Source organism: Muntiacus reevesi, chromosome 2 (assembly GCF_963930625.1).
Source record: "Muntiacus reevesi chromosome 2, mMunRee1.1, whole genome shotgun sequence".
Taxonomy (NCBI): domain Eukaryota; kingdom Metazoa; phylum Chordata; class Mammalia; order Artiodactyla; family Cervidae; genus Muntiacus; species Muntiacus reevesi.
Window position 1 is genome coordinate 32,072,300 of NC_089250.1, and position 20,062 is coordinate 32,092,361.

General features: G+C 40.3%; 1 protein-coding gene across 2 annotated transcripts in view; it reads left to right on the forward strand.

The window, feature by feature from the left end:
* Positions 1–20,062, forward strand: part of CACNB2 (calcium voltage-gated channel auxiliary subunit beta 2) — a 410,995-nt gene that overhangs the window by 275,070 nt on the left and 115,863 nt on the right. For both annotated transcript variants that reach the window (XM_065921213.1, XM_065921214.1), the window contains exon 3: positions 3,170–3,289. In XM_065921213.1, the coding sequence (XP_065777285.1) occupies positions 3,170–3,289 (120 nt within the window). The remainder of the gene's footprint in view (positions 1–3,169; positions 3,290–20,062) is intronic.

A 20,062-nucleotide genomic window follows, 5' to 3' on the forward strand; every position in this document is an offset into this window, starting at 1 on the left:
TGTAAAGTGGTCAGAGGTTAATATATTGTTGCAGATATTCAATAGATCATTGCCAAAACTCAATGGAGAGGGTGTTTTACACTGCTTACTTATTTCAACCTGGTAACAAATCTCAAAATGACTATGTAATTAAAAGCGTCATCTGATTATAAGCAAAGGATTTTTAAAATCTTATTTTGTTCATAGTGGGACAAGATCACACACAATTGTGTGTGTGTGTGTGTTACACTCTTCCTCTCATTATGGGCTTCTTAATAAGAGAAATTTTGTATCTTCCCTGAGGTGTGACCTGCCCATGTGGCGGGCCTAATGTCCTTTATGGGATATAACTGTGCTTCCTGGTAATTTTCTACTATGCTAGTCCTGCTGTGGGCATTCCGGATGGCTCCATGGTTTAAAAAAAAAAAACCTGCAATGCAGGAGACACAGCGTCGATCTCTGGATTAGGAAGATCCCCTGGAGAAGGGAATGTCAACCCACTCCAGTATTCTTGCGTGTGAAATCCCATGGACAGAGGAGCCTGGTGGGCTACAGTCCATATAGTCGCAAAAGAGTCAGACACGACTGAGGGACTAAACAATTCCTGCTATAGGAACCCCTCTGAGAAAATTAGGAATACCCTAGTATGTATGTTGATGTAGAAAAACTCCTATCCCCCCTGTGAATTTTACAAGAACCAAAAAATTGCAATGCATTTTCTGTGTCCCCATGCATTTTGTATTCACTTGATAAAAATATAAGTAATCTATTAATTTATGTTATGATACCACAGTGAGGGTGCATTTGATCTACAGTGTTTATTCTAAAGCCTCTCCTGTATTTTCTATTTAAGTCATGAAGATTGATCTTAATCTTGAAATGAAAGGAATAGGGATGGGGAGGGTTGGGCAAAATGGGGAGAGGGTGGTGGGATGGAGGGAGAGAGGGGGAAAAGTAAGGAAGATTTTCTTAAGAATGCTTTCTTTCATTTGCATGAGACCTTACAAAATCATTGCTCCCCTGCCCAAACAAAACATAGTTTAGAATACAGTGATAGAATTTTATGTTTACTTTAGGAAACCTGGAAGTGTGTATTTCTTCATAAACTTTCAAAAAAGTAATCCCATTAATACTGGAAATGAATACGTATAATTCTTTCCCAAGCTTCCGTCACTTTATTTATAAGAGTTTGGACTAAATGGTTCTATGAAAATTAACTCCAGCTAATAAATCAACCAAGCTTTTATATTTGTTCCTAATTGCTGTGATAGCAATTCACATGGTTATTTATCTCAGTGACTTTATTTGGAAAGATAGTTGCTTAGTTGGAGAAGCGGTTCAAAGTCACTTTGAGCTCCGTTAAATTCATTGCTTAGCGCTGTGGTTACTTTCAAGTCTTATTTCAGTGAGCAAATCTCTGTCTTGCATTTTGTTTAGGAAATGGAGCTATCAAGAGCGGCTTTTGTATTAGAATGGATGAGCATGATTTTATTTCAGTTGCCCAACAATATCATATATCATAGTTATTATCTATGAATTGTCCTATGGCATAGAATATACTTTCCACAGCAGATTAATGGAAAGAGATCATTAAGAGGAAAAGAAAAAGGGAGAGAGCACAGGTTTCATCTTCGAGACGTTTCATCTGAAATAGAAGCATGTCAAACATCCCAGGTGCCTGTTACTATAGAATCAAAAAGCCCTTTCCAGCTGTTTACACTTCAGATGCAAAATGGCAATTTGACAGACTAACCGGGTGATGTGAGCGTCTGCGTAAAAAGGCTACAGGCGGAGCATGCCCAGTGCGGTGAGCGCGTCCTCCGCCCTCCCCCTCCAGATCTCTGAAGATAAGCCTTGAACTTTGCACTTGCAAATGTCACCGCATACGTTTTGCACTAGGTTGGGTTTTTTCCCCCCCTTAAGGTTCTCGAACAACTAATGTCTTTTAACAATCCAAGAGCAGGGAAGATGAGAGGGTCATAAAATGCATGAAGTTTAGGACGAATTGATGCCTGTCTTTGGAAGCGCTTAGAGTGTTATCTTTAAAGCCATCAAAAGCATCCCAGTGTTTGTTTCCCCTCCCCACTGGGATGAGAAAATAAGAATCTCTTTGGATTGGAGTCCTCCGGGGTAGGAAGTGAGAGCCCCGGAGGCCGAAAGGGACGGAGAAGCGGGGGTTTGCCCAGAGCATGGATGGGAACCGAGCCGGGGTTCCGCGGGGCTCAGCGCGCACTGAGGATCGCTGCCCGGGGCTGCAGCTGCGGACGCGAAAGGCGCTGTCTGGCTGATGAAGGCCACCTGGATCAGGCTTCTGAAACGCGCCAAGGGAGGAAGGCTGAAGAATTCGGATATCTGTGTAAGCTTCAGGGCTTTCGTAGAGGGGAGACGTTATTTTGTCGTTGTTTCTGTCGCTGGTACAAGTGAGGGCTGCCTGGGGCTCCTGTGATTAGTAATATGATGCCTATTGCGAGAGAGGGAGCGGAAGAGAGTCCTCTAATCCTCTAGCTCCTTTTCCTCTGCGGTGGTTTATCTCCCTCGGAGTTCCCCCCGGGCAGGTGTTTTCCTGTAGACAGCTTTGATGAAATATCTACTTAAAGGGATTGAAAAAGATATGTTGCTTAAAAATTGAGGGAAGCTGGCAGCTGTTGCCTTACAGTTTTGTCTGAGGAGGCATTGGGTAAAAACAGAGGTACCAAAGGCTGCTTAAGATCAAAGAGGGGGTCATCTATGGTAGTGGCGTCGGAGAGTTCAAGTTGATAACTCCCTTGACTTTATATTTGTTGTTTTTGTTTTAGCCTGTCTTCTTCCTAATTGTAAATTCTCACTGTAGCTGTGGACTGTTCTTGAAGCTCTCCTTGAAAACGGTGTGTGTGTCCTTCACTGCACTGCACCACAGAGTCAGTTTAATGATAAGAGAACTTCTTCTGGCTTCCAGAAAGGCTCCTAATTGGACCATAAGATTTGGGAAGGAAGGGTATCAATAACTTGGACGAGGTAACTCTCCTAGTGAGTGGTCTGCAAACCAAAGCTGGGTGTTTGTAGCTGGTTTGCCACCAAAATGGATTATTTTTATTCCTCTTTTCAGGAATGGACAGCACAATCTAGGAAGCTAACTGCCGTGTCAGTGAGACTTTTCCATGGCCAGCATCATAGACGGAATCTCTTTTAAAATGTCCATTTTCCTCTCCAGGGTTCGGCAGACTCCTACACCAGCCGTCCATCCGATTCAGATGTTTCTTTGGAGGAAGATCGGGAGGCAGTGCGCAGAGAAGCAGAGCGACAGGCCCAGGCCCAGTTGGAAAAGGCAAAGGTAAAACCCTTCCTTCTGTGCCAAGCTCTTTGTCCGTTGTGCTGAGTCCATGGTGGGCCACCTGCGGAAGTTCCTTCTGAAATGTACATCTGGTCTGTTACCGTGTTTTCTTGATTGGCTGTAAAGAGATACAGGATGTGGAATGTACTGACTTCCCTTGGTAGAAAAAGGCAGTGTAATATATGAGTGGTCTTGCCTTTTATGTTGTTTTATAATCCAAGCAACTTGTTTCCATGGGTGGATGGTTTATTTAGATGCAGAAAAATGATCCCTGAATATACAGAGAGGAAAAACTGCTTCTAATAGGAAAAGGATTTACTTTGTTTTGTTTTGTTTTCAGAAAACCATTTCTCTGCTTAGAAAAACAAACTTTCTTCAAGCTGATGTTTATTCTCTTCGACTTGAACAACCTTTTCTCTCACTTTTACTCCTTAGGTGTTTTATAATAGTATTTTTCTTATATTTAAAAAAAATGGATTGCATTATGCTTTTGAAAAAGAAAGCAAGAAAGGATTTTATTAATTAAAGATGTCCCTCCCTTTGGAGCTCTTTCTTCTCCATCCCATAATAATTAAGTGGAAGGGGGACTGGAAACCAGATATGAAACATAAAAGTACAGAATTTAGCTGAGACTGTTTCATTTCACACATTGCCATGATTTGGATTCTTTCTCTCCTGCAGTGGTTCAAATAGCAGCTATTTCTAAAGCATAGACTGCTGTTGTTCAAGTTCAAAGGGCCTTGGTGTGTGTGATGCTTGGTAATTTTTAAAAGAACCTATTTTAACGAGGTCATCGGTTTTCTTTTGAAAAAAATGACTGCTTTGAAAAAAAAGTGTTGATCTTGCTAAAAAAAAAAAGAATCCAGGGTAACATTAGAATACTTCTGCTGGCTGCTTCGTCTCTGAGATGAGTAAAATCTCTGTGTGTTGCTATGGGAATCATGGCTTGGAGATGCTGGTTTGAATGCATGGACTGCCCTTATGTAATATTCATGACCTCTAGCCCAGCTGCCATAGTAGTTTGCAGAGGAGCTGCCAGGAGACCTTGACTTAAAAAAAAAAAAAAGTACTTCCAGACATCAAAACAATGTTCTCACCTCAGTGGGCAGGGAAGTCATCTCCAGGTGTGACAGTCTTGACTGTAAGAGGACTCATAAAGGGCAGAAGCAGAAAACTGATAAAGCAAGGTGTGGCCCCGTTGCCACCAAGGTATCTGCTCTGCTGAAGTTAACCATTTAAAACATTACGATGTGACAGTATGGGTGAGAGTGGCGGACATATGCTAAGTGAAATCAGCTAATCACAGGACAGACGCTTTATGATTCCACTGATAGGAGGTATCTAAAGTAGTCAAGGAGGAAGGCTCAAAAGGGAGGGGATGTGTGTGTGTGTGTGTGTGTGTGTGTGTGTATGTATGTGTGTATGTATACTTATGTCTGATTTCCGTTGTACAGCAGAAACCAACACATTGTAAAGCAACTATCCTCCAATTTAAAAAAAATTTTTTTAAATAAAAGAATAATAAAGTAGTCAAACTCCTAGAAGCAGAGGGCAGAATGATGGTTTCCAGGGACTGGAGGAGGAAATGGGGAGATTCCACAGATAGAAAGTTTCAGTTATGTAAGATGAATAAGTCCTAGAGATCTCCTGTACACCGTTTTGTCTATAATAGAGTACAGCTAACAGTTCTGCTCTTCATTTAAAAATTATTAAAAGGGTAGGTTTCTTGGTAAATGTTCTACTGCAATAGAAAAATTATGAAGTTGAAATTAATGAATGTACAACCAATGAAGTTAATTGCCCCAAATTTGTCTTGTAGCTAATATATGCTGCAATTTAAAATCTCAATTCTGCATTCTATATTTTGCACCAGGGTGCCAAAGGAAAAAAAAAAAAAGTCAAGAAAAAGAAACTAAATAACAATTTGTATTCCAGAAATAAGAGTGTTCTATTTGCACTTGTTTATTCATGTGATTTTTCACATGCTAAAATTAAAACAGTTTCTCCAGCTCATATCACATCATCATACAATCCAGCGTCTTGTAGGTTTGCTTTTCATCAACCACAAAGTCCTTAGTTGGTGCATTTTTGTCTCTCACTGCTCTAAGTCCTGAGTTCAGTGACACAGCTGCATAGAACTTTTTTTTTCTTTTTTTGTATTAATTATAAAATAATTGCTCTACAATGTTGTGTTTGTTTCTGCCGTAGAACAACTCAAATCGGCCATAAGTATATTTCCACCCTCTTGAGCCTCTCACCCACTCCCCCCATCTCACAGAGGTCATCACAGAGGCAGGTTGGGCTCCCTATGTTATATGGCAGAACTTTTTAGTATCTTTCAACCCAGTATGGATCATACTGTTTTCCTTAATGAAGCCGGATTTGTGTTACTTGTCATACAGACTAAAACATTTATAGTTACAAGAGAAGTAGAAGATGAAAGAAAATGAAAAGAATTTAAAACAAAAGCAAAATAATTGAAGGGCTATATCCTGTGTTTAATGAAAACAACTTACATTCATTTTTCTTCTTTAAAATTAGGCCAATTATCTTAAACCTCTGGATTCAAATATATGAGTTACACTAAAGTGAGTGAGAATTTGAATATGTTCTGAAAGAAGATACAAAGAGTAGGATTTAAGTGTACTTTTGGTTAAAATCATGGTTTGGTAGGTCTGATTTCTTAATTCTGATATTTTTGAAGAAGGTATACCAAAAAAAGGGTCATACATGGGTCATTCACTGGGCTATTTTTAATTTCTTTTCCTCCTCCAATATATCATCGTGCCTTTGTGGGATCAAAATGAAACCTTAAAGTTCAAAAATATGTGAAATCATTGTTTACTTTTAAGATAGTTTTAAGCACTTTTTCCAAGCATTTTGAAAGATGCAAATGTTTTTTACATTCATTTTGTGCCTATTATAACATCCTTCAAGTAGAAAACCTTTATAACTTGGTGCTTTAACTCACCTACCCTGCAGATCACTTGCTATAAGTATGTGCAGTATCAAAAATACTTATCTTTCAACCAGAAACAATCATGGAGTCATAATAAAGACAAATGAACTAAAAAAAAGTGCAAGTGGCTGAAATAAACCTCAGTGGTGGTTTCAGACCCTGGCATTCTGTAAATATGAAGTATATTATCCATTAATTGCCTTAAGAATACACCCATGAAATAAGGTGATTGACAAGTAATGAAACTAGAAAAAATAGCTTTTGAAATTAACTGACCTACATAAGATTATATAACCTGGCCCTCTGTGCTTTCCGTAAAGCCCAGTACTTTTCACTGCTGCTTTGTTATGGCTTCTCTTAAACTAGTAAACTCTGCAGTGGACAGATGAAATATTTATTTTGAGGCAAATAACTCACATGACCTTGTTCTATAACTTGATGTTTTCTGATCCCACATGCACATTTTGATCTTGTTCAGGTTCTCTGTACTTTCAAGAGCCTGCCCTATTTAATCTGGCACTCTTTGATATTGCCTTAAAGGCAAATAATATAGGAACTTAATTTATTCCCACATTGATCTTTTTAGTAGAACAGCTTTACTGAGATATAGTTCACTCATTTAAAGTGCAACATTTTGGCGACTTCACTGGTGGTCCAGTGATTGACTTCACCTTTCAGTGCAGAGGGTACAGGTTTGATCCCTGGCAAAGAGCTAAGACCCCACATCCCTTGCGGCCAAAAAAAACAAAATATAAAACAGAAGCAATATTCTAACCAAGTCAGTAAAGACTTTAAAAATGATCCACATAAAAAAAAAAACTTTAAAATAGTAAATAAAAAAAAGTGTACAATTCCATGGATTTTAGAATATTTAGTGTTGCAACCATTACTGTAGACTTTAGAACATTTTCATCGTTCCCTTAAGAAATCTCATGTTCTAAATTAGCAGTCACGTGCTGTTCTTCCCACCCACCTCAGCCCTAGGCAACTACTATTCAATTTCCTGTCTCCATAGATTTGTCAGTTCTGGTTATTGCATATAAATGGAATCATGCAATAGGAGGTCTGTCATGATTGGCTACTTTCATTTAAGTAACATTTTCAGCATTTATTCCTGTTATCACGTGTATCAGCACTCCATTCCTTTTCCTTGACAAGTAATATTCCATTGTATACATTTATCACATTTTATTTACTCGTTTATCAGTTGGTGGACATTTGGGCTGTTTCCATCTTTAAGCTAGGACTGGAAAAGTTCAGTTTTCATTCCAATCCCAAAGAAAGGCAATGCCAAAGAATGCTCAAACTACCACTCAATTGCACTCATCTCACACGCTAGAAAAGTAATGCTTAAAATTCTCCAAGCCAGGCTTCAGTAATATGTGAACCGTGAACTTCCAAATGTTCAAGCTGGTTTTAGAAAAGGCAGAGGAACCAAAGATCAAATTGCCAACATCTGCTGGATCATCAAAAAAACAAGAGAGTTCCAGAAAAACATCTATTTCTGCTTTATTGACTATGCCAAAGCCTTTGACTGTGTGGATCACAATAAACTGTGGAAAATTCTGAAAGAGATGGGCCTACCAGACCACCTGACCTGCCTCTTGAGAAACCTGTATGCAGGTCAGGAAGCAACAGTTAGAACTGGACATGGGACAACTACTGGTTCCAAATAGGAAATGGAGTATATCAAGGCTATATATTGTCACCCTGCTTATTTAACTTCTAAGCAGATTACATCATGAGAAACACTGGGCTGGAGGAAGCACAAGCTGGAATCAAGAGTGCCAGGAGAAATATCAATAACCTCAGATATGCAGATGACACCACCCGTATGGCAGAAAGTGAAGAAGAACTCAAGAGCCTCTTGATGAAAGTGAAAGAGTAGAGTGAAAAAGTTGACTTAAAGCTCAACATTCAGAAAACTAAGATCATGGCATCCAGTCCCATCACTTCATGGCAAATAGATGGGGAAACAGTGGCTAACTTTATTTTTTTGAGCTCCAAAATCACTGCAGATGGTGATTGCAGCCTTGAAATTAGTTATGACCAACCTAAACAGCATATTAAAAAGCAGAGACATTACTTTGTCAACAGAGGTCCGTCTAATCAAGGCTGTGGTTTTTCTAGTGGTCATGTATGGATGTGAGGGTTGGACTATAAAGAAAGCTGAGCACAGAAGAGTTAATGCTTTTGAACTGTGGTGTTGGAGAAGACTCTTGAGAGTCCCTTGGACTACAAGGAGATCCAACCAGTCCATCCTAAAGGAGATCAGTCCTGAGTGTTCGTTGGAAGGACTGATGTTGAAGCTGAAACTCCAATCCTTTGGCCACCTGATGTGAAGAGCTGACTCATTGGAAAAGACCCTGATGCTGGGAAAGATTGAAGATGGGAGGACAAGGGGACAACAGAGGATGAGATGGTTGGATGGCATCACTGACTCAATGGACATGAGTTTGATTAAACTGGGGGTTGGCAATGGACAGGGAGGCCTGGCGTGCTGCAGTCCATGGAGTCTCAAAGAGTCAGACATAACTGAGCAACTGAACCTAACTGAATAATGCTGTTATGAACATTCATGTAAAAATTTTGCATGGACATTTCTGGGTTCTAAGATCATCTTTTTTTTTTAATTGAAAGATTTTTTTTTTTTCTTTTCCCTTTCACTTCCTTCAAAATGATCTTTCCTGTGTGCAGAGATTCTGAGTTGAGAAATATGGATATGGAAGGCATTGGGGCAGAGATGAAATAGGTTTGGTGTGGTATTCTTAGAAAAATGAATTAATGTGAAATTTTAAGTCAATTGTTGTCTTATCAGTAAATGTCTACTGCATTGAAGTGTATTAGTCACAGTTGATGGGTAGAGGAGGCAGTGAAAGGCCAGAGCCTTAAGAGAAAACAGACAGATAAGCAAAATATCTCTGCAGAAGGCTTCTAGTATCTGTTCAGGGAGAATAGTTGTGGCCTTAAATCATGCTAATCAGAAGACTAGTCTCCAGATAGACTGCCCCCAGCTGGCAGGAACAGAAAATTCTTCTTGGGGGTGGCAATGGCTTCAAGCTATATCTTCTAGTATGGATAGATGCAGTTTAGGTTGTAAAGTAGAAACTGGGGAGTAGAGAAGGAAAACTTGATAAGCAATGTGAGGAATGGCCAATATTAGGAAAGGCTTGGCAGTCAGAAAACATGGAACCTTCTAGAGGAAGGATTACTTTCTGATACCTTGCCAACTTAAAGATGTCTTTGTTCTAGTCTCCTATTTAATTACTATTTTGGCTGGGTATAATATTCATGTAGGAAAAGCATTTTCCCCCAGAATTTTCAAGACATTGTTTTGTTTTCTGTGGCATCCAGCACTGCTGTTGTGGTTGCCAGTGTCATTCTGTCTCTGAGTGCGATCTCTACATGATTTTCTCTGATACTTGGAGAGCTGTTTGAAATTTCGCCTTGATGTGAAGCTTGTTATTTCTGGTGAGCGGCATTTCATATGAATATTCATTGTGAAGGCCAGACTCTTCACTTCTGGAAAGTGCATTATTTGTTTATCTATTTATTTGTTTTTGATCATTTCTTTCTCTGCTTTCCTTTTTCTGGTTCTCTCATTTATCAGATGTCTGGCTTGGGTTTTCTTCTCTACTCATTTTTTTACTTACTAGCCTTTTGTCTTTTTGTTCTGAATTTTTCTCCACCTTTAACATACTTACTGAAATTTTTCTTTTTGAAAATTTCTAATTCCCAACAGCTTTTCTGTCATTTCTCCTTTTATAGTTTCTTGTCCTCCTTATTCCATGGCCATAACTTTTTCTCTTATATCTCTTAAGATTTCTTTTAGGTTTTATGTAATGTGAGTGTTTTTTTAAACTTTTAATTGGATTTTATTTATGTATCTGGAGATTTTCTTCAGAAGTTTGATTTTGGGTTATCCATTCATAGTTAAGGGTTTCCCAGGTGGCACAGTGGTAAAGAATTTGCCTGCCAATGCAGGAGACAAAAGAGATGCAGGTTTGATCCCTGGGTTGAGAAGATCCCTTGGAGGAGGAAGTGGTAATCTGCTCCAGTATTCTTGCCTGGAAAATTCCATGGGCAGAGGAGCCTGGTAGGCTGCAGTCCATGGGGTCATAAAGAGTCGGACATGACTGAGCGACTGAGTACACAAAACACATTCATAGTGAAGAGCAAGATGTAAAGCTGAGTGGAAGCTTTCAGACTGATGGTAAAGCTTCTTGACTGCTAGTTTTTTAGAGGGTAGTGGTGGGAGGGAGTTTCTCTTCATCTGATCAGGACTCCTAAAGGAGTCCCTGGTCTCTTTACCTTAACTCTCACTCTTTCTACTTTGCTAATTGCCCCTGCCTCTTGTTTTCTATATTCTATGTTTTTGTCTACTTCCATCTCATTTGCTGTTTTAACTCTGTGGGTTTAGACTTTTTTCACACACAGGGGAAAAAAAATAGTTTCAAGAGGAAGCATTTGTTCAATTGACCATGTTTTTAATCTTAGGATTTATCAATAAACATACTATAGCAGAAGAAAAATGTTTTTCATATTACCTTAGTTTGTAAATGCCTTAGACACTGGGAGAATCCTATCCAGTTGGAAATATCTCCTACCTGGCCTCTTCAGAAGAATGAATAAACAGGAATGTGTTCCTTCACCTTCAACCCAAAGATGAATTTTTATTTCAAAAACATTAGACATGTTTCTAAAAATGTATCTTAGTGAGAAAAGCATGTGGGAGGTAAGAGAGATGTGTGTATGCCTATGTCACATAGTTTCTTAAACCCACAAGATAGACTGTTGGACAGAATTCAAAGAACATGTGGCAGGTATTAGAGTAGATGGTTCCACATAGGGGGAAAAAACGCTTTTATTTGGTACAAAATAAAATCCAGCAGAGAGGTCTCATCATCAAAAACATAAAGTATGGGAGACATTCCTTGGAAAATATTTTAGACTCAGATTATTTTCCCACTGCTCATTTTAGTACTGTCTCTTAATTTTTGCATTGAAAAACTGTCAGCCCTCTTTTACTCATAGCAATTACCTTCCAAATAGTGCTAGAAAATTGGCAAAATATGTCTAATTTCCAACATCGTGAGTTAGTTTATTGTTCAAATATATATTAGGTTAGGCTGTAAGAAAGAAAGAGTGTGAAAGCCCCATGGACCTGATAGCGTTCTGCGTAGCTCATAAATGTGACTAGATAGGTACTGTCATATATGTTGGTGCTGTAGTTCCACTCATCTCAAATGTTACTTGACAATAATAGTAATAATGCAGTAATAATGACACTTATTGAGTGATTACTGTTCACTGTAGACAATTTGAAAGCTAGGAAAGGAAAAAGCACAGCTCTTCATCCTAGAGCATTTTGAAATCCTCTAGAGCAGTTATCTAGATACAAGTAAATCTCTGATGCTGGGCAAGATTGAAGGCAGGAGGAGAAGGGGACAACAGAGGATGAGATGATTGGATGGCACCACTGACTCGATGGACATGAGTTTGAACAAGCTCCAGGAATTGGTGATGGACAGGGAAGCCTGGCATGCTGCAGTCCATGGGGTCGCGAAGAGTCGGACACAACTGAGCGACTGAACAGAGCAGTTCTGATCATGTAACATATACAGCATCAATTCCTTTACTGTCTTTTACATCAGGACAAACTACTCTCCGTTCAGTGGCTTAGGTCACAATGATCTCCTGTGCATTACTGGCCGGCTGGCAGGTGAACTGGTGAGCGGCTGATCTGGGATGGCCTCTCACCTGTGCCTGTAGGTTGGCAGCTGTCAACTTGGGCTGCTCCTCCTCCTCTGGGTGATCTCCCGTTGCCAGCTGGCTGGCTGGCTCCTCCTCCCAGTGTTCTCAGGGTGACAAGCGCCGAGAGAACGGGTCCCAGAGGGCAATATTCGAGTCTCTTCTTGTTTCCTGTGTGCTAATGCCCTCTGGCTCAAACTCGCAGCCTGTAGTGGGTGTGGGAGGGAATGCTCAGGGCCTTGGATTCCGGTGGGTAATTGTTAAAGCCAATTTCAGCAAACCATCTGCCACACCCATCTTCTTTTTATCTTCCTTCCCTCTGGAAGAACAAATGTCTCCCTACCTTTTGACAACCCTGACTTCCTCCCATCCCCACCTCTCCCTTCCTGTTAGTGCCAACCTGAATTATACCAGCATTAGCTCTCATTTCCTCTGTCATTTCTTCCCCACTTCCTTGAAACCAATTTCTGTCTCTCTTTATTGATGGTCTCTAGCAATGTTCTGCGTACACTGACCTCTTATTAACTGGTCCCTGGACTTCTTCGTAAGCCTTGCCTTTTTTTTTTCATCTCTACTAAGTCTATTTTAAATGACAGGTCCTGGCTACAACACAAGCCTATTTCTACTACCTCTCTTCCTTTTCAATCTCTTCCACTGTTTCCCTCCACTAAAGTGTGGAAGTTTATTCAACCAAATGCAACAACCTTGACCTTCTGACTTTCTAGAAATTCATTTTTTATTTGAAGTGTAATTGACTTACAATGTTAAGTTCCACTGTACAGTAAAGTGACTCAATTATGCATATATATTATATAGCTATATATATACACACATTCTTTTTCAGTCTTTTCCATTATGGTTTATCACAGTATATTGGATATAGTTCACTATGCTATACAGTAGAACCTTGTTGTTTATCCAGTCTATATATAATAGTTTGCATATGCTAACTCCAAACTCTCACTTCTACCCTCTCCCACCCCCACCTTGGCAACCACCAGTTTATTCCCTATGGCCCTGATTTTATTTCTGTTTCATAAATAGGTTCATTTGTGTTATAGTTTAGATTCCACATATAAGTGATATCATATAGTGTTTGTCATTCTCTTTCTAACTTATTGCACTTAGCTTGATCATCTCTAGTTTCAAACTTGTTGCTGCAAATGACATTACTTCATTTTTTTAAATAGCTGAGTAGTATTCCATTGACCTACTGGCTTTTACCTTTGGAGGCATAACTTTGGTTTTCAAATCAGTGAATTCCTCAGGAGCCACTGCAGAAGCAGAGGACTGCCTAGCAGCTTGTGTTCTGGTAAATTCCTACCGGATTCAGCTGAAACAGCTCTGTTATTGATATTTTTTTTGGACATTTTGGGACTTCTGTGTAATTTATCCTTTCAATATAGAATTTCACCTCTGTAACAAGTTTTACATCACTTCCGTCTTTCCTTTTACCATCTCATCCTTCACACTGATTCATCATCACTTTAATTCTTTAATTCTGTACCTCTGCCCCTGACCTCTCTCCCTAGTGTTAATATCTCACATCTCCCTTTTTGGGGATCTCTATCAATTCAGCTATTTAAAGTGAGGCTCCCCGATTTTTTCTTTCAAACCTTTTCTTTTCTGCATTTTTAAAAATTTCTGTCAGTGTTAATGTCATCCTCCCAAACCCATAGACTTAGTCCAGGCATCAGCAAGGTTTTTTTCTGTAAAGGGTCAGATAGGAGATATTTTAGTTGCTATGGGTGATGTGATCTCTCACAATTACTCAACTCACGGAAACCTAGGTTTGGATTCCATCTCTGCATAGACTGCTTGACCTTTTGATAAGTTATATGTGATGCTCTCGGTTTCAGTGGTAATTGCATGAGCTGGTGCCTGTCCAGTTCAGAGTTCCCAGGCAGGGGACTAGGATAGGCCCAGGCAGCTTCTCCTCCTGCCTTCAACATCAGTGTCTAATGGGGTATCTGTATTAGAAATGATGAAACTCCTCATTTCATTCCCCTTTCAGTTGTGCAAGGTCACCATATGCCATTATATGTGGATGTTACCAAACTCAGATTTGGCTGCTCGTCACTCAAAAATCCACTAAGAGACAAATGTTGGGTTAAACGAAAGATAGCTTTAATAAGGAAGCTGGCAATCCTGGGAAGAAAGTGGACTCATGTCTTAAAAAACCAACTCTTCCTTGCTGATCAGGAGACAGGGGCTTTTAAAGGAGAGTTTCAGGGCTGCACATGAGCAGAGGAAGGGAGTTACATGCAGAACAGCAGAGTCAACTCTGACAGTCATCTTGAAATTGGTCATTTAGTGGTCTAATCAGTGTCATCTTGATTGTTTTAAGTAAAGTTAATCTTCAGTTCCAGAGTGGTTCTGTCCCCATTTCCTTGAGGTCAGTTCTCAGAATTGGGCGAGACGGAGCAGTTCATATCACGGCTATAGCCTGGTCACCATGTACTTAACTTCTTCTGCCTGGTGGGTGTTTCATTCTCTGCAAAACAGCTCAAAGGACATGGCTTAGAATATTATCCATAGCTCCTGACGAGGAACTAAAGGTCCTTGACTTTGTTTAATGATGAAACTATTTACTATTCTGTCTTTTTGACCACTTCCCTTTGTATCTACATTTTCTCATGTCTCTGATTAGACTTAGTCTCTGGTTCAAATTTTTCTACAGACAAGAGGCAGGCGGAGGACATGGGGTGGAGAGTCTGTCCTGGAAAGGCGCCGTAGCGCCCTGCTCTGTTACTTGGTCACTACGATATTGGAGTTGTTCGACTCGGTAGTGGGTCCTGGGTAACACATCTGTACTGGCTGCTGCCCTGTGTAACATTTGCAGTATCACGTGATATTCACAGCTCATCGATGAGAGCCAGCTGAGCCCCTATCCATCCCCAAGATGAGATGGTATCCTGTCCCCGGCACTAGACTGTAAGCCCCTTGAAAGTAAAGGCAGAGGCTCTATGCTTCTTAAAGGGGCTCCCCTGGTGGTTCAGATGGTAAAAAATCTGCCTGCAATGTGGGAGACCAGACTTCAGTCCCTGGGTCAGGAAGATCCTCTGGAGAAGGGAATGGCTACCTACTTCAGTATTCTTGCCTGGAGAATTCCATGGACAGAGAAGTCTGGCAGGTTACAGTCCATGGGGTCACAAAGGGTTGAACACAGCTGAGTGGCTTGGGCTTCCCTGATGCCTCAGTGGTAAAGAATCCATCTGCCAGTGCAGGATATGCAGGTTTGATCCCTGGGTCAGGAAGATCCCCTGGGAGAGGAAATAGAAACCCTCTCCAGTATTCTTGCCGGGAAAATCCCATGGACAGAGGAGCCTGACGGGCTACAGTCCTTGGGGTCACAAAAAGTCAGACACGACTCAGCAACTAAGCATGCCTTCATGCTGTGTAAGGACAAGCTTCTTCATCTCATGGCTGCAGACTCCTGCCTCTGTCATCAGGAGCAAGTTAACAAACGATGCTCTCTTGCTCTTCTCATGGGCTCTTTCCTGAGTAACACTTGAGTATTTTAGGAATAAAATTACATGCCATTCCCTCTTTCTTTATGGTTATATTTATCTTGGCAGTCTACCCAGGAGTGAGTTTTAAGTTTCTTATGGATAAGAGTTACATGTTTAAAAGAGAACCTGATACTCGAATTCAACACTCTCTTCCAGTGGATTTATGGTTTTTATTAATGGAAGTTCTAGGAATCTGAGGTTTGCCCACATTCAAACTGCACTCTGGTGTAAGAACCCTTATAAAGACTGTTAACATAATACAGACTTCTGGCAGTTTCAAAACCATAAATGGATTGGGGAAGGATTATTATAAACTTTGCTGCTCAAGCGTTCTTTTTTGTCAAGAGCTGTAACTGAACATCTTTGTGATATCTTTATAAACATAGTTATAAATACATGATTCTTCTCTTTTTCTATCATATATGAACGGGGAACAACACAAAGGCCTTTAAGCACTTAAAATAGACAACCTTTCTCTGCTCTTGAGTTTTTGCCCTACCAAGAGCTAAGTGAAAGATGTTAAAACTGTGAAAGAGCAGAATTTGTTCAATTAGCAAACATTTGATGGGTGGTTTTGTGCTTTTGAGCTAGGAGCTAGAAGAAGGGATATCAGAGATCTGTTCGATGTGGTTTCTCCCTCCAGAAACTCATGGGCTGATTAATGATGATGCCAAACATGCATATCATTGGCTGTGAGAGCTTCCCAGGTGGCTCAATGGCAAAGATTGCACCTGCCAAGCAGGAGACACAGGTTCAATCCTGGGTCAGGAAGATCCCCTGGAAAAGGAAATGAAAACCCACTTCAGTATTCTGGCCTGGAAAATCCCATGGACAGAGGAACCTGGTGGGCTACAGTCCCTGGGGTTGCAAAGAGTCAGACTCGACTGAGCGACTAAAGAACAGCAGCAACAGTGAGCCAGACCCTGTAGGGATGGGGAGCAGGTGGATGGAAATAAGGCTGGGTGGAGGAGGGCCGGAGACCAGAAATAGGGCAGTAGGGATTACTGGTGCCCCCACGGTGCAGTGGATGTCCCTTGAGGGATAGACCTTTGCTAACCAGTGATGTGCTTTTTCTAAGGTTATCAAGATTGACTGCTAACTGAAGATCTCAACAAAGGCTGTTATTTGGCTTAATTTTGCTTAAATACCACCTAATTCCATTTAATTCCAATTTACCTTAAACAATCAATGCACTGAAGTGTTTTTCTTTTTTAAATTCTCTGTACCATTTTGAAGTATATGTACTGCTCAGTCATGTTGACCATATTCATGTCATGTAGTATCTCTAGAACTTTTGCTTCTTACACACCTGAAACTCTCTACCTGTTGACCAACACCTCTTTCTTTCTACCTCCCTGCAGCCCCTGGCAACCAAACTACCTTTCTTTTTTTTTTTTTTTCTAATTTGTCTGCGCCAGGTCTTAGTTGTAGCTTGCAAGCTCTTCAGTGTTCATTGCAGCACATGGGATCTTTAGTTCCCTGACCAAGTATCCAACCCGGCATTGGGAGCTTGGAGTCTTGGCCATGGGATCACCAGAGAAGTCCTGGAAACCATCATTCTACTTTCTCTTTCCTTTTTTGTGACTGCCTGAGGTATCTCATGTAAATGGGATCATACAGTATTGATCCTTTTTCAAAAGAAAAAAAAATTATTATTTACTTGGCTTCGTTGGATCTCAGTAGCCCTATGGCCTGTGGGATCTTAGTTCCCTGACCAGGTATCGAACCCACATCCCCTGCATTGGGAGGTAGATTCTTAACCACTGGACCACCAGAGAAGTCCCACAATATTGATCCTTTTCTGACTGGTTTCTTTTATTCAGCATCATGTCCTCAAGGCTTATCCATGTTGTAACATGTGACACAATTTCCTTCTTTTTTAAGACCAAATAATACTCCATTATGTAAACAGACCACATTTTCTTCATCCATTTATCTGTTGAGGGATCTGTTGAGGGACCTGTAGGCTACTTTCTCCTCTTGTCTTCTGTGAGTAATGCTGTAAAGAATTTGTTGTGTGTCTTGGACTTTTTTTTTAATGCTGCTGTTAAGCTTTTCCATCAGCCAACAGTAGCTTATGTTTATATGCTGTCTTAGTGTTGAAATCTCCAGTATCCCAAAGTATTACTTTGCTTGGTCTTTGTAACTACTCAGTGGGGAGGGCAGAGTTCCCCATTTTAAGAATGAGGAAATTGAGGCAGTGTCTCTTCAAGACATTGAAGAGTCTTGCCCAAGTGCCTTGAGCTGTTAGTGGTGGAATTAGGACAAAGACCCAAGATTCTCTCCCTGTTATACATGATTTTTACTTATTTATTTTGAGCCCTGCTGGGTCTTTGTTGCCGTTCGGGCATTTCTCTTCTTGGGGCGAACAGGAGCTACTCTAGTTGCAGCGCATGGGTTTCGTATTGCAGTGGATTCTCTTTGCTGAGGAGCAAGGGCTCTAGGAAGCAGACTTCAGTAGTTGAGGCACATGGGCTCCGTAGATGCAGCTCCCAAGCTCTAGAGCACAGGCTCAGTCACTGTGGCTCACGAGCATAGTTGCTCCACTTCATGTGGGATCTTCCTGGAGCAGGAGTCAAACCCACGTCTCCAGCGTTGGCGGGGGGGTGGATTCATCTCCAGTAAGCCACAAGGGAAGCCCCCAGGCTTCTCTTTTGTAAGATTCTGTCCTATGTTCTTTCACCTAATCAGTGAGCCCTTTTTAGAAAGATATAAACCAAGGATGCACTAACGTTGCCTCTTTGTTTCATGCTCTGGAGGAGTTAAAGGGATAAACTTGTCTTCTTAAATAACAAAAGCAAGAAAAAACGCATGACAACTGTTAAAACGAGTTTAAAAGTAAAAACACCACCTCTGCTATTTTTTTCTTCGTTTGCTATTGTATCTAGGTAAGTACAATTAGCGTTTACAAGCAAAATATCTTTTTCCCTCCCACATTTTAAGTTTAGTTTATGATATTTATGCCCCTGATTTGGAATGGGTGCTTTTTACCTTTTTAATATCCTTTAAACAAAAATTTTGAGCTAAAATGTCTCAAATCTAACCAAAGAAGTAGCATTCAGGATATGTTGTATACTGTATTCTTGGTTAAATTGAGATCCAAATGGAATGTACCTAAAAAATTTTGACTAGGGTCTTCCTTTAGAGAAATGGAAAACTAAGGGCTTCCGAGGTGGTGCTAGTGGTAAAGAACCTCCCTGCCAATGCAGGAGGCATAAGAGACACAGATTCAATCCCTGGGTCCACAAGATCCCCGGGAGGAGGGCATGACAACTAACTCCAGTATTCTTGCCTGGAGAATCCCATGGACAGAGGAGCCTGACGGGCTACAGACCTTAGGGTCACACAGAGTTGGACACGACTGAAGTGACTGAACACACACAATCAAATATCTAGGAAACAGGTTGGCTGGAGGATGCTAAAGAAACAGATTTTAAGTAGGGCAAGGGAGAGGAGATTGAAATTACAATGAAACTATTTGAAAAGAGATTTCATAAGTGTTGTTTCCTGCTAAGATTAAAAAAAAATGGTGAAAGAATGGTCTAAAAATTATAGCATCCAAAAATGTGACGTTAGATGTTATAATTGACTCAAGAGAGATGAGAATGTGTTGTAAAGAAAAACTAGGAAACTGCCTTAGTGATGGTTTTGAGGAAACTTTTGTGGCTTGAGAAAGTGTTAGTTTATTTTAACTAAATCCTGCCTTGAAAAAGATGGAAGACAACAGTAGCTATGAAAGTTATTTTTGTCCTACTGATTCCCTACTAATAGTTCTTTCTATTGATATTTGCAGGATTAACACTTGTTGCTTTAAAAAAAAAAAAAAGTTCTTGAAGACTGAGGCTAGTACTATGCCTACCCTACCCTCCCAAAAATGGGACCAGGAAGTGTGTTTGGCAGGAGGGAAGAAAAATGTCAGTAGTCAGTCATCAGTCAAGTGGTTCAATCTTTCTGCTTTCCAGATCCATTCCCTGGGTTTTGAATACTTTAAGTCTTCCTTTTATCTTCTTAGAGGAACTGTGGTCATCCTTGAATCAAGTACTTATTGGATCCATTGTAACCTTATGTTTGAGTCAACCTGTGTTCCTTGAATATGAAAGTCAAGTGACAAGTTGATTTACAAGGCAACTTGATGTCACACACAGTCATGCAGAATTATAGCAGATGATTGGCATATGCTCCTAGCTTAAGTCTGTAAGTTTAAGTAGTCTGACTTGTGTGATAGTCCTCTAATGGATATATACAATGAAGTAGAAAAAATCCTTTATATAAGACAGAAATCTCCAGATGCAAAGTGAATGCATTATTCATTTGACACACTCGTATTCAGTTACCTCCCTTGCAATATGGGTGATGCTAGAGGATATAAAGTGATTAAGCCTTGGTCCCTGATTATCAGGAGTTCATTTAAGAGGACATTTAACTCTTAAATGTAGTAACCCCATGTGAACATACAGTATAATCTTGTTCACCTCCTCACTCGAAAATGAAAGAGACAAGTTGATCCCCTGGAGCCCAGCTTCCACAGCTTCTCTGAACTGTATGCTAAGG